The following is a 13187-nucleotide window of genomic DNA, read 5'->3' on the forward strand; positions in this document are numbered from 1 at the left end:
ACTCCCTCCCCTGAATTCTGACAGTGCTCTCAACCTACTCAATAAAATCTTCCTGGTGGGGTGTTAACTCTATGATATCAGCCTTATCTTTCCAACTCTATTGAAGATAGAGGAAATAAGGAACAGGCAAAGGAGGAAGAAACCTTCCTTCAGAACATATCATGTGCATTTTTATGCACAGTATCACATATACCTTTCCCAACCAGTATTATCCCCACTCCACAGCTGAGGACACGGAGGCTCCCAGCAGCAAAATGAATTTTTCTCAGAAAGTCCCAGATAACAAGCTAACAAGCAGCAGAACCACAATTTGACCTCGGCTTTTTCTCACTCCAAAGTCAGTGCACGTTCCTCCTCACCCAGCTCTCTCTAACCTGGACGGCCCTGACCTTGCTGCCTACTTCCCTTACCCCCCACCATGACTTGAAGTAAGAGAAATCAAAGGCTTTGCACCAGGCCCTCTGACCTCACAATTCTACTTCTACGAAATAATGAAAGCGTATGTGAAGATATAGCTGCAATATTGTTTTCAATAGCGAACAAACTTTAAACTGTCTAAATGTCCAACAAGTGGAACACTGATTGAGCAAACTGGGGCATGTCCACGTAATGGAACACCATATAGCCCTAAAATGTCATAAAAATGTCTTTATTGACCCGGAATGATGCTTTTCATGTATTGTTGAGTGGGGGGATGGGTTAAAATGGTATGTCTCATTTAGTGTGTGCACATGAGTGTGTGTGTGCCCATTTGTGTGTGTGTGTGTGTGTGTGGAGGGAGAGGAACAGAGACAGAGACACAATCCTCAAATAGTATACAAAACTAGAATGTAAGCTACCTCTCAGGAGTAAGACTATGAGTGATGTTTATTTTTCCTTTATGATTATCTGCAATTTCTGATTTTTCTGCAATGAGTATATATTCTATTTCTGTAGGAAAAAAAATATTAAAAAAAAAAAACTTCTACAAACGCTAATTTCTATCCTGTTGTTGGTCATCCACATCTTGGGAGGAATTGTTTGCCACAAAGTTTTCATTAAGCAACAGCTAGCTGAGAACAAGCTCTGGCTGGAGGAGAAAATAATTCCAGAGGGTGTGGGTTACAGCCCCAAAAAGGCAAACCAAATGGTTGAAAGCTCCAGAGGTGCGGCCTGGGGAGGGGAGGGCAGGCAGTGGGAGCAAAGGAAGAAGAGAAATGCAGGTGTGAAGGGGGCAGAGAGAAACTGCAGCTTCTCTTCAGCCCTGCCTGTGGCCTGCTCTGCTGGGACACTCTGCAACCTGTGTCCGCGACACGATGGCATTTAAATATTTAAACAGGCCCAGCTTTGCCGTAACGAATGCACTCGGTCTCCAGGGATCAATCCCATGCCACAGGCCCTGCTCCACAAATCAAGTTTCTGGGGCACAGAGCCCTTCCCACCCTCCCCTGCCGCACCCCATGCAAAGACCTGCAAGATAATAGTGCGGACAACTGAGTGATGAGCCCGGCTTCCCTTCAGTGACAAGGGCAGCCAGCCTGAAGGCCGCGTTATTGGCTTTTCCACTGCAGCTCCAAGCTAAAAGCACACTAGCCTTAGAGAATGCAGGGCCTTAATGCCCTCAAAAAAAATTTTTTTTTAATAAGACTGCAAGAGTCATCTGATTCTCGCTGTACACTCAGGTATGGGGGAATCCAGAGTAATTTTAGAAGGCTGAGGTCAAGCAGATTTTCTGGGACTACCTTGGGCACAAGCTGTGTCTGCCTCAGACACCAGTCCACCCGTCCCACACACCCCCTCAGCCTGTGCATGGCAGTCCAACATCGTCTCCAGGACGAAGAGTCTCCTTGTGAGGTCACTGCCTGGGAAGGAAGGAGCCCACTGTGTGGGCAGGTCTGGAGACTCAAGAAAGGGGCCCCCACGTTGACGGATCAGGAAAGTGATGTCCTAGCTGCTGAAGGCTGACACCAGGACCAGATCCCCAGACTCTTTGCTTTTAGCTCCATACCCTTCCCCCTCCACTATTGCACCATCAAGAAGAGGAGGAAGGGACCCAAACCCTATGCTGACACTGCCCCAACTGGACATCCCCCGCTGACTTTCTAGAAGGGAGGCAACACTGTGGAGTGGCCATGTTTTCGGTCATGGGCTGCACAATCAAAAACACGTGTCTGTGGGGTGAGGGTGGTGGAGAACAAAGTTTTTACTGATAGGGAGGCTGAGTTGAGAGCACTCATTCCTGAGGTGTGAATACCCGACGTGACTCAGAGGTGAGTCAGGCTCCCACGAGGGCTTTGATCATGTCTATTTGCTTTTCGTCACTAATCCACCCTAAGTCCCAGTTTGTGTGTGTGTGTGTGGGGGGGGGTATATTTTAATAGATTCAAATGTAAAAGGCTTAAAAGTACATAATCTATTCCATTCTACATCAATTATCATGACTACCTGATTCCAGCTTGCCAGACTGACACCTAGAAGCCATCTGTTAACAGTGGACATGGCTTGACCTCATAAATGTGTGTGATCATTAATTCACTTTTAAAACAGGTTTTCTCCTCAACTCTCAGGAGAGCCAAACTCCAGGGTCAGGAGAGCATATTTCACCAGCACTTTGTGTGGGGGTGTCCTGGGGTATGTCAGCTCCGGAGCTGAAGAAGCCAGGATTCACGAACCAGCTTCAGCATGAACCAGCTGGGCGACCTTGGACAAGTCCCTTCACCTCTCTGAGCCTCAGCTTCTTCACAGCAGATCAAGGTCAACTGTCCCTCCCTCTCAAGGTTACTGTGAGGATTTATAGAGACAACACATGTAACAAGCTTAGCACAATTCATCCAAAAGAACTGAAATCAGGATCTCAAATATTAGCACCCCTACGTTGACTGCAGCACCATTCACAATGGCCAAGATGTGAAAACAACCTAAATGTCCATTAACAGATGAACTGATAGAGAAAATTTGGTAGATACACACAATGGAATAGTATTCATCTTGAAAAAAGAGGGAATCCCTCAATATGCGATAACATGAATGCATCTTGAGGACATTATGCTAAGGGAAATAAGCCAGTCACAGCAAGACAAATACTGCCTGATTCCACTTACACGAGGTATCCAAAACAGTCCAATTCATAGCATCAAAGAGTGGAATGATGGTTGCCAGGGGCTGGTGCAGAAGGGGAGTTAGGGAATTGCTAACCAATGGGCATGAAGTTTCAGTCAAGCATGATGAATAAGCCTTTCAGATCTGCTGTACAACATTATACCTAGACTCAGCAATATATATTGTACACTTAATAATTTATTAAGAGGATAGATGTTAAGTATTCTTACCGCAGTAAAATAAAGTTAATTTTTTAAAAAAATATTTTAAAAACTGGGGGAAAAAAATTTCACAGCTTGCTTCCACTGTGCCCAGCAAAGGGGTAAATGGGTGCTTTGCTCCTCCCTAAATGGCTGATGCTTAGAGACAAATGGTCTCCCTCTCTCCCCCTGAATATCGTCCCATCGCCACCATCTTCTCTCCTATGAGGTTTCTTGAACATAGACAATGGAAAAGTGGGTCTCATCTGGAGTCAGCTCCAGTGATGCTAGCAGAAAATTCAGGGTAGGGAGCAGTTGGGGAGAGAAGAGATAAACATTTAGAACATCCCGGTAGCCCGACCCAAGGATTGCTTTCATAGGTCTGTCTCCAGTCATCATCGCACCTCTAAAAGGGGGCTAATGATACTGTTAGGATTTAAAGCTATTAAGTAAATTAAAGCCAAGTGCTGGATTGCTGAGCTTTATATGGGACTGCTGAGTTTTAGATCAATGCGGGGGGGGGGGTGGAATAAAAACAGGAAAGGAAAGATTCTAAAGAGACCAACTAAAACAGTGAAGTGAGCCTATGGCACTTGACCTGGAGAATTCCTGAAGACTCTAGAACTTTCAGATGCAAAAAGCAGGGAATAATAAAAGAGCTGAGCAGACAGAGGCCAGAAGCCTTTGAATTTGAATGAAGTAGACCAGTCACTGTCCAAAGTCAATATTCAGAAATATCCCCTAAGAAGCTGTCAAAAAAAATGCAGGTTCTAGGGTCTGCTCCCCATGGTTCTGATGGAGGGGGTCTGGTATGAGGCCCGGGAATCACATTTTAATAAGTGTCTAGGTTCTCTCTGTGCAAATGGCCCAGGTCCATGCTTTGACAAACACTGACAGCCTTCCCCACAAAGATATTCAGTTGCTCTGTTTGTGAGTAATGAACACTTTTCTTTGGCAAGAGACTGAAAGGGAAGAAACAGAACTACAATCCTTAAGCTTGGTAAACTTTCAGGATAATTAATAGGGATTGGTCACTTGCTGGAAAATGAAGTATTCACATACACACATGCCACGGATTGGGTAAAAAATAAATTATGTTCAGATGATTGAGTATTTCTCTGAGATGGAGTAAATTCAATGGCTGAATGAAAGGAACAGGCAAACTATCTATCACCTGAAGTTAGCAGCTAAGATAACATTTCAACCACGCGTCGGGAAAGGGATACTTGGACCAGGAACATAATAGGACAACTACATTTAGGAATATAAACCATTCAGGGTTAAAGGTAATCACATCTGAAAGATAGCTCCTACTACCCCCACATAAACCCAGAAAGAGGTGGTGGGGTACAAGGTGGCCTAATATCTTCATAAATAATTCGAAAGATGGAGGCCGGCTCACGCAAATCCCCACAGACAACACAAAAGTGGTAGGGATGGCAAATCTGTGAAGAATGGAATTCAACCACGGGGCAATGTCTTTAAATTTGCCTTTATCAAATCTTGTGTAATGAAGTCACATATTATTGTATCTCTTTATTGAGACTCAATAGGGCTAAATGTAGAGTGATTTATGGAAGAAGGACTAATCGGATGCATTAAGCAGAAAAGAGCACGCACCTGGAGAGGCATTAGCACAGGGGTCAGGACAGACACTGCATGGGAAGTCGTGTGGCAATGGGGTGGCCAAGTACTTCTGTTCTCTACACATTAAGAGAACTGTATTAAGAGCCGATGTGTAAAATAAACAAGGAAATGTGTCTGTTACTCTCTGAGGCGCTTGGCCTTGGTGTTACTTCCAGTGGGAACCCTGAGCTTAAATGTAAATCTGGGAAGGAATTTAAAGCAGGCCATCACAGAGGTTATGGGTTGTGACCCCAGATAAACCAAAAAGACAAGGGGATGTTAAAAGAGCCTCCAGAATAGACAAAATGCTCAGTGTGCCTCTTTGTTGGGAAAAGATGCACAAAAGATAAGGGAGCCTATAGGAGTAAAAAAAAATTTAGCTCCTATTAAGGAAAAACAATCATTCAGAGCACAGTTGGAATCATGGAAAAAAGGGTAGCTTATCGTAACACCATCCCTGGGGACACTCAAGGAGGTGACCAGACACCTCTCTACTTAGGATGCATTAGAGATTATTAAAAGCATTCCTTGCTCAGTTCGGGGGTAGAGGGTGGGCCTCGTGACCTCTCTAAAGGTCATTCCTATCCCAAAGGATCACTTGTCTGAAGGGCACCAGATAAAAATAAAGTCTATTAATCACCAAGCTGCCACACAATTTCCTAAGAGGGCCAGAAGAGAGAAGGGCAATCTACAGTGGACGTTGGTCTGTTGAGGGAGGAAAAGGGAGGCAGCACCTGTGTGGGCAGAGCCAAGGAATCAGCTGCTGAGACTTCCAGAAAGCCAACGTCAGGCCTCCGTTTAGACCTCCCAAGCATCACAGGGTAAGCAGAAGGAGGAAGAGACTGTGGAGATGGGAACAGGAAACAGCGAATGACAAGAGAGTCCCTAATCACAGCCACAGGAGCTGGGGGGGGTGGGGGGGGTGGGTAGGGGGGGACGGGCAGGATGCAAGCACCTCACCCAGAAAGAGGGGAGCCAGGCACGAGAGGGACACCCACAAGGTAGCTCTGCGGAGGTGACCTGTCAGGAGGCAGGCGGCAGACAAAGAGTGAAGAGAGAAACCGAGAGGTGGGTGAGGAAGGGCACACGGGGTGTGTCTGCGAATACAGGGGACTACTGGCTGAGAATCCACTGAAAGCCGAAAGAGATCGAGCAAAAAGTAACCCCACCATCTACGGGAGCAGACAATCACATGACAAAAATAAAGCTTTGGAAGAGAGGAATCGAATGGCAATGCCCCAATCCCAGAGCAGCTGCTGGCATTCTTGAGAGCTGGGCTGCTCCAGCCAGACACAGCTGGGAAGCCTGCTCCACGAGGGTCGGAAGGACCCTTCCCACAGGGCTCACCTGCTCGGGCTTTTATGCAGCAGAACAAAACGGAGCCCGTTCTGGGAGGCAAGACCCAGGCCAAAGCAGGCACCTCCTGATACTGTCATGAGACATCAGACCCCATGCCCTGCTCCCTCCTCATCCTGGACCAGAAACCACTTCGGGAGGGACATGTTACCTGCAGGAGTTGTCTCAGGAATGCCATCTGCACGGTGTATTAAGCAGCCAAATGGGGGTCATGGAGTTTGAGTTCTTCTAGCAAAATGTTCTCCAACCAGCTGTCACCCCACCGGGCACAGAACAACTTTTTGAAATCAAAAGAGGCCAGTGAAGAGGGAGGAAAAGGACACCACCCCCGAGGTGCTCCCTGAGCCCCCTCGCCCCCATTCGCCCTCTGCTTCCACGGAGACGGCGGACACTGCAGGATGGCCTTGGAAGACCCACCGTGCCAGGGCCCTGCCTGAGCCACCTCGCAGCCCTTCCCCTGTGGCACCGCTCTGCATCCTCGGAGGGGAGAAGACAGGAGGGGAAGATGGTCAGAGAGTGTGGCTTCGAGGGCTGTCCGTGTTGTGGAAGGAGGGATGGCACCCCATCCGGTGAGAAGAAAAGTAGGGCAAGTATTTTAAACCCACCCCCCAGCGCGCTGGTGGGTGAGAAAGAGAACAGCTCTCGAGCTGACGGCCATCCCTCCGAAGGCTGAAGGTTTCTGGAGGCACACCCGCCGCCCCTGCTCCCGCTCTCCCTCAGCCCCAACCCAGCCCTGTCTGCGCCCCCTAAACCCAGGAGCTGGGCCGTCCTTGTCCAAGAGACACCTCTGAAGCAAGCAAGAAAGGCTGGAGATGGATCGAGGGCCATTTATTAAGCTAAGTCGTCGTCAGAGAAAGATTCATAACTCGCCCTACCTAGGACGGGAGAGGGAGAAGGAAATTAAAGGGAAACATGAAAAGCCAGAGGAGCCAAGTACCTTGGTGGAGGGCTTTGAGTTATGCTTTTGTTTGTAAGTCTCTGAAACAGAGAAAGAAAGAGGAGGAATCTTCAGGAGACCAAGAGAGTGAGAGAGAGAGAGAGAGAGAGAGAGAGAGCCAGAAGAAAGCCACCAAGGAGGCACTGCCAGAGAAAGGGGGCCGGCATCAAAGGCAGGAGGCCTCCCTGACTTGCTTGTCCCTCATGCACAAACACCTGGGCGGGCGGGTGGCAGCAGCGGGAGGTGGTGACTTTGCTGACAGGGCAGGCATGCGAGCTGGGGTGCAGGCCCAAGAGGAGGAGCCAGTGAGGCCGAGGCTGGGGGCGGACAGCCAGGGAAGCACAGGGAAGGGGGTGCTGGGGGCAGGGGCAGGAAGGCGGCATCTGCGGTACTTACTGTCACAGACGTAAGGTTTGTCATGGTCTTCCTGAGAGGCGGCGTCGTGCCTCCTCCTGCCACCTGCAGAGCCACGGGCCTGGGGAGACAAGGCGGGGGGGGCGGAACCAGGAGGCTTGTTATCGTAACGGTTACAACAGCTCCTGAGCACACACTCTGTGAGGCCCTGGGCATCGCACCTACATCTCCTCATTCGGTCTTCCTCACAACATTTGAACCAATACCGACCCCATTTTACAGGCCAGGAAACTTGAGGCCCAGAGAGGCCCAGGTAACTTGCCCCAGAACACTCAGCTAGTCACGTGTATCATCTCATTAAATGTTCACAACTCCAAGAGAGGTCCTACTATGACCTCCGTCTTACAGATCGGGAGGCCGAGGCAGCAGCCCGTTAAGTAGCTTGCCCAGGGTCACTCAGCTACCAAGTGCGAAGCCAGGCCGGAAACGACAGTCTGACTGCAAAGCCTACCTCTGCCCGATCCCCCTACTCTACTGTTGCCACGAGGTCCCCCTCCTCCAACCGCTTAGCCTTCTAGCTTCGTCGACCCCACATGGAGATGCCCACCCCGCTCCCCTCAGCTGACCGGATGACGGCAGATCGGGAGCAGAGGCCGTGTGCCCGCAGTCATCACCCCAGGCGCACGCTGTCCCCTGCAAGTCTCTTAAGAGCCAGCCAGGCCTGGCATCTGGGCCTAAGGCGTGAGCCCGGGCATGGCGCGGAGCTCCCTCTGGCCCGCTCGGCCTACCCTGTGGGGGTGAGCTTCAGCTGAGGCCTCCCTGTGTGATCTGCCTCAGGCCTCCAGCCAGTGACAGAGACCTTGACGCCTCACAGTCTCCTGGGGCTGGACTCCCGATATCACCACCCTGCGTGCACCTCCAGAAAGGGTCGGCGTACCCAGGGGTGGGGCTGGGCTGAGCTCTACCTCCAAAGATAGAGGAGAGCAGCCAAGAGGGTGCTGGCAACTCTGCAGCCCCAGGACGGTGGCTACAGAACGCGGCAAGGTTTATTTTTAAACCTTTATAAGTCCCACATGGTCACGTGGGTAGCACCCTGGCCTCCTCTGGGTCATTCTCTGGTAATGAGTAGCAGTAAACGCCCAACCAGGGAAAGGGCCTGCTGGGGTCTTTGGGGACAGAGAAGGAGACGCAGCAGATGAGAAATAAAACATGGCAGCCACCTGGGGTGCGGGGTGGGGGGAAACGGGGCAGTCCCCTGGGCTGGGCCTGGACAAGTGGCCCTGGAGATTTCAGGGTCAAAAGGCCTGTGGCTGACACACACACACACACACACACACACACACACACACACACACAGGCACGCACACTCTCTCACTCACTGGGGATTTCACAACGGAAAGGCCTGTACCCCAGGCCTGTGACATTCACACACTCTCAAAAAACACACACACTTCACAGTCAACACCACCTGCTAAGCTACCACCTCCACCATCGCCTCAGCTTGTCTCTCTCCCAAACAAATTACAGAATTCCACCCCCCTCCTTCCCTCCCTCCCACCGCTTTGCCTCTCTGCCTCCCCACCCCCCATCCGGGCACAAGGCCGGGCGACAGCCAGCGGCCCCCGTCCCCTGGCCCTCATCACTCAGAGTTGACCTGAAGAGGGAGCTGTGAGGTGCTGCGGTCACCCCCAGGCACTGACAGGCCTCCCTGCCTGCCCAGGACGACGACACGGAGGCTGGTCACCCTCAGCTGCCCTCGCCTCCACCACCCCCCCCCCCCACGCCCCCACGGTGAAGCCAGGGACAGCTTGACGTGTGCAGCCCGCAGCCCTGTCACAGCCGCCTGGAGCAGGTGAAAGCAAGTGAAGCAGAATGACAAGCCAGCAGCAGACGCGGGGAAGGGGCTCTGAGAGACTAAAAATACCGCCTGGGAGAAGAGGAGGAGATAGGACAGTGCGCACTCCTGGGGGACGGCCAGCAGGAGGGGGAGGGGCGCCCTGAAAGCCAGGGTTGGGTTTCACTCTGCAGGGCTGACCAGCGAGGTCACTTCCACACTCTCCTTGCACCTTGGTTTCCTCAACTGCAAAATGGGCACGTGCAGGGAACTCTTCCTGTGGCAGCGTTACTCCTACAGTCTCCTGGAATGGCCCAAACTTGGAAACTCAGAATCCTGCTGGTCTTTTTCAGGGGTCACGTCCTCAGAGAAGCCCTCCCTGACCAACCTATATCCACTCACACCCTACTCCATCGTTCTCCTCTCCCTGCCCTGCTTTGTTTGGTCCCAGCACTTAGCACCGTCTGACATTATATTATTCCGTCTCCCCAACAAGAATATAGAAAACACATCTATGTGGGCCACGCTATACTCAGAACCTGGCACAGGGCCAGCCACTTAAGGCGCACTTAATAAACCTTTGCTGAATCAATCAGTCAGTCAGCGAGTCAATCATCTTCAGTCCTCCTTCATTCTTTCTACCCAAGTGCTACGGTTTCTTCCCTCCAAGGCCATCTTGGGCTTTGCATTTCCCTTCTATTCCACATTTTAATCCAGGAGCTCATCAACGGACCCCTGAACTGCTCCAAGAATCCACCAGCTGGGGTCCTACCTCTGCACTGCCCTTCCCAATCCAAATGCATGACCCCCAGACCAGTTAGACAAAAGGAGTAAATGACAGAGTCCATAGTCATTTATTCATTCGTTCATTGCCATCTAAAGACCACTGACACATCCAACAGCAACCTGGTGCTAAATCCATCCTCATGCTATGTCCTTGTCTTTGTTTTTATTGATCCCTGTCAGGGACCAGCCTCTGCTCGGCCACCCACACTGGTCCATGCTTTAGCCCCACTAACATCCACTCCTCCAAGAACCTTCCTCCTGCCAAATTGAGGAGTAAAAAGAGCATCAGCTTTAAAGTCAGACAGGCATAGGTTTAAACACCAGCCATGTGTCTTTAGACAAGTTACTTCTCTAAATTTTAATTTTCTCAACTGTAAAATGGGCACAGAAACACCTTTATTGCAGAGTTGCTGAGAGCGTTTGCGCCAAGGGCGTGTGAAACCACAGGGGATAGCGCCCCGTCCACAGGAAGTGCTCGGTAAATTATTTCCCCTTCTTGCCCAGGCTGATCTCTTCTCTCTCCTCCTAACTTTTATTGCATTTCGTTAGTGCACAGGCAGAAGCCTGCTGTTTTCTAATTGTATCATGGCTATTAGTATTTTCTCCTCAATTTAATCCCGAGGTCCTTAAAAGCAAAGACGGCATTTCATACGTTATTATGAGCCCCCAACACTTAGATCTATGCTGGGCACACAGCATCCAAAGCTCTTGCACATGTATGAATTCAATTCATTCCTACAATACACCGTGAGTTACAGAGGGTAACATTATTCCCATTTGGCACTCGATGACACCATCTCTAAAAGGGTTTATGATTCGTCCACAGTCACAGGGTCAGTAGAAGGAGCAGGACCTAGGTTTCCAGACTCTGTTCTCTAAAATTTTAAAGCTGACTGTCCAAAAGAAACCAGTCCTCCCTCTCTGAGAACTGTCCACCCCATTCCACTCCTCATCATTCAGATACTGGTAAGCCACGACAGCCATGATTGTACCACATAGCCCAGCTCCACTGGCCACAGTGGATTGGCTGGCTCAGGAGTCACATGACCTAAGCCGGGCCAATCAGATTCTACCTATAAAGGATTTGGAGCTGGGAAAATGACTCCAGTGGTGAGCACACACACTTGAACTGGCAACCCATCTATTCAGGAGCTAGGAAGCCATGCACACAGAGAAGCAGGAAATCATCTTTTGGTAGAAAAATAAAGAAGTAGAGGCCACCCGCTGCCTGGGTTCCTTATTCTTTCCCAGTCCTAAGTCCCTGCCATTTTCTTGCCCTTTCTAAGGGTTGCATCTTCAAAGATTGCTCATATTTGGGGCAATGACCCAGCAGCTTTTCAAATACTCCACATTTTTGCCGAAGCTGTTGAGTTTCTTGCAATTAAAAGACCCTCGACTAGCACGCGCTCAGAGAGCTAGTTCCTCTGTAAGAGTTGTTCTCAAGTGATGGTCCAGGGTTCCCTGGGATCTTTGAGACCCTTTCTGCTATCAAAACTATTTTCATAACAGTACCAAATAGCACTAGAATATTACTTGAAACTTTACACTCTCAATTCTCTCACAAGTGCACGGTGAGAGTTTTCCTGAGGCTACCTGACATGATAATGTCATCACTCCGTGTGCTGGTGTATTCTGAAGGTTAACATTTTTTTCTGCCTTAATTTCTAGTATGGTAAGTATCACTGGTTATAAACCACCAGAACAATAGCTTTGGGGGGCTCTCAGTAATTTTTCAGTAAAGAATTCCTGAAAAACGCCCCTGCAAAAACAAAACAAAACAAAACCAAAAACCCTGAGAACCATAGCTCCACATCCTTGCTGTTTAAAGTGTGGCCCTCAGACCAGCAGAGCTGGCATCACCTGGGAGCTTGTTAACCAGGCAAAATCTCAAAATCTCAGCCCTCCCCCCCCACCCCCCAGACCCACTGTGTTAGAATTTGCACTTTAACAAGATCACCATGTGCTTCGTATGCACATTACAGTTTGAGAAACATTGGACTGCACCACTGTGCATCAATACATGGTTACTGATTGATTGATTGACTGATTGATAATACTCACATGGATGCCTTCCAGCAATTTCATGAATTTTAAAGAGCCTGGATTTCTTGGGCTAAAGTTACCATAGACACAGTCATTAATTGTTGGGCCTGAATTTCCTCACCCCTCAGGGTATCTCCATTGTCAAAGCTCCAAGAGTTGTTCCTTTACACCCTCTGAACAATGTCTAGCCTTTATTAAGCACTCAGAATCGGCTGTGTATTATTACTCACATTTTAATTATGAAAAACTGAGGCCCAGAGTGCTTACATAATTTTATCAAGATGACGAGGTTAACATTACTTCACCCAATGTCTAGTAAATAAATGGTGGAGCTGGGATTTGAACTCCTGGTTCAAACAAGGCAGAGGCTGTTCTTATAATCACTACCTTACCCTTGGCTTCCTCAGTGGGCACACAGAGCACCTGGGGATCTTGTCAAAGTGCAGGCTCTAATTTGGTCCATCTAGGGTGGAGTCCAGGGTCTGGCATGTTTGACAAGCTCCCAGGTGATCCTGAGGCTGCAGTCCAGGAGCCACACATTGAGTGTGTGTATGGCCTTGCTGCCTGTCAGTCCTCACAACAGAAATGCTCTCTAGGAACCAGCAGCAGCTTGAATATGCCACTTAAAAGGGTAGTTTAACTGAGGCTGTGGGTGAGGCAGCTTCACACTTTTATTCCAGCATAGGCAGGTTCACCCACACTCTTCTGGGTCATCGCATGGCTTCCACCATGGGTGACAGGTGCACAGTGTCACTGCACAACATAGAGCCCTTCAGCGGCCCCGTGGCTAGCATCAAGTAGGCCTGGAGTTAGTCTAAGCCCCATCCAGCTCCCTGTGTTCAAGCCTTCTCTCAACTCCCACAAAGTTGAAATACAGCTTTTCTTTCTTTCTCATCATTCAGTCATTCATTCAACATGCTGGTCTTTGGCCATATTATGGGCACGGGGCCAGGCATGACTCAGTGGCAAACGC

At 49.5% G+C, this 13187-nt stretch overlaps 1 protein-coding gene across 7 annotated transcripts in view; it reads right to left on the bottom strand.

The window, feature by feature from the left end:
• DPF3 (double PHD fingers 3) overlaps positions 1–13187 on the bottom strand; it is a 267179-nt gene that overhangs the window by 95181 nt on the left and 158811 nt on the right. For all 7 annotated transcript variants that reach the window (XR_006705142.1, XM_045451443.1, XM_045451447.1 and 4 more), the window contains exon 6: positions 7594–7672. Coding sequence is in view for 6 of the 7 variants with exons in the window: in XM_045451443.1 (XP_045307399.1) it covers positions 7594–7672 (79 nt within the window). In the remaining variant the exon portion in view is untranslated. The remainder of the gene's footprint in view (positions 1–7593; positions 7673–13187) is intronic.

The sequence above is a fragment of the Leopardus geoffroyi genome, chromosome B3 (assembly GCF_018350155.1).
Source record: "Leopardus geoffroyi isolate Oge1 chromosome B3, O.geoffroyi_Oge1_pat1.0, whole genome shotgun sequence".
Taxonomy (NCBI): domain Eukaryota; kingdom Metazoa; phylum Chordata; class Mammalia; order Carnivora; family Felidae; genus Leopardus; species Leopardus geoffroyi.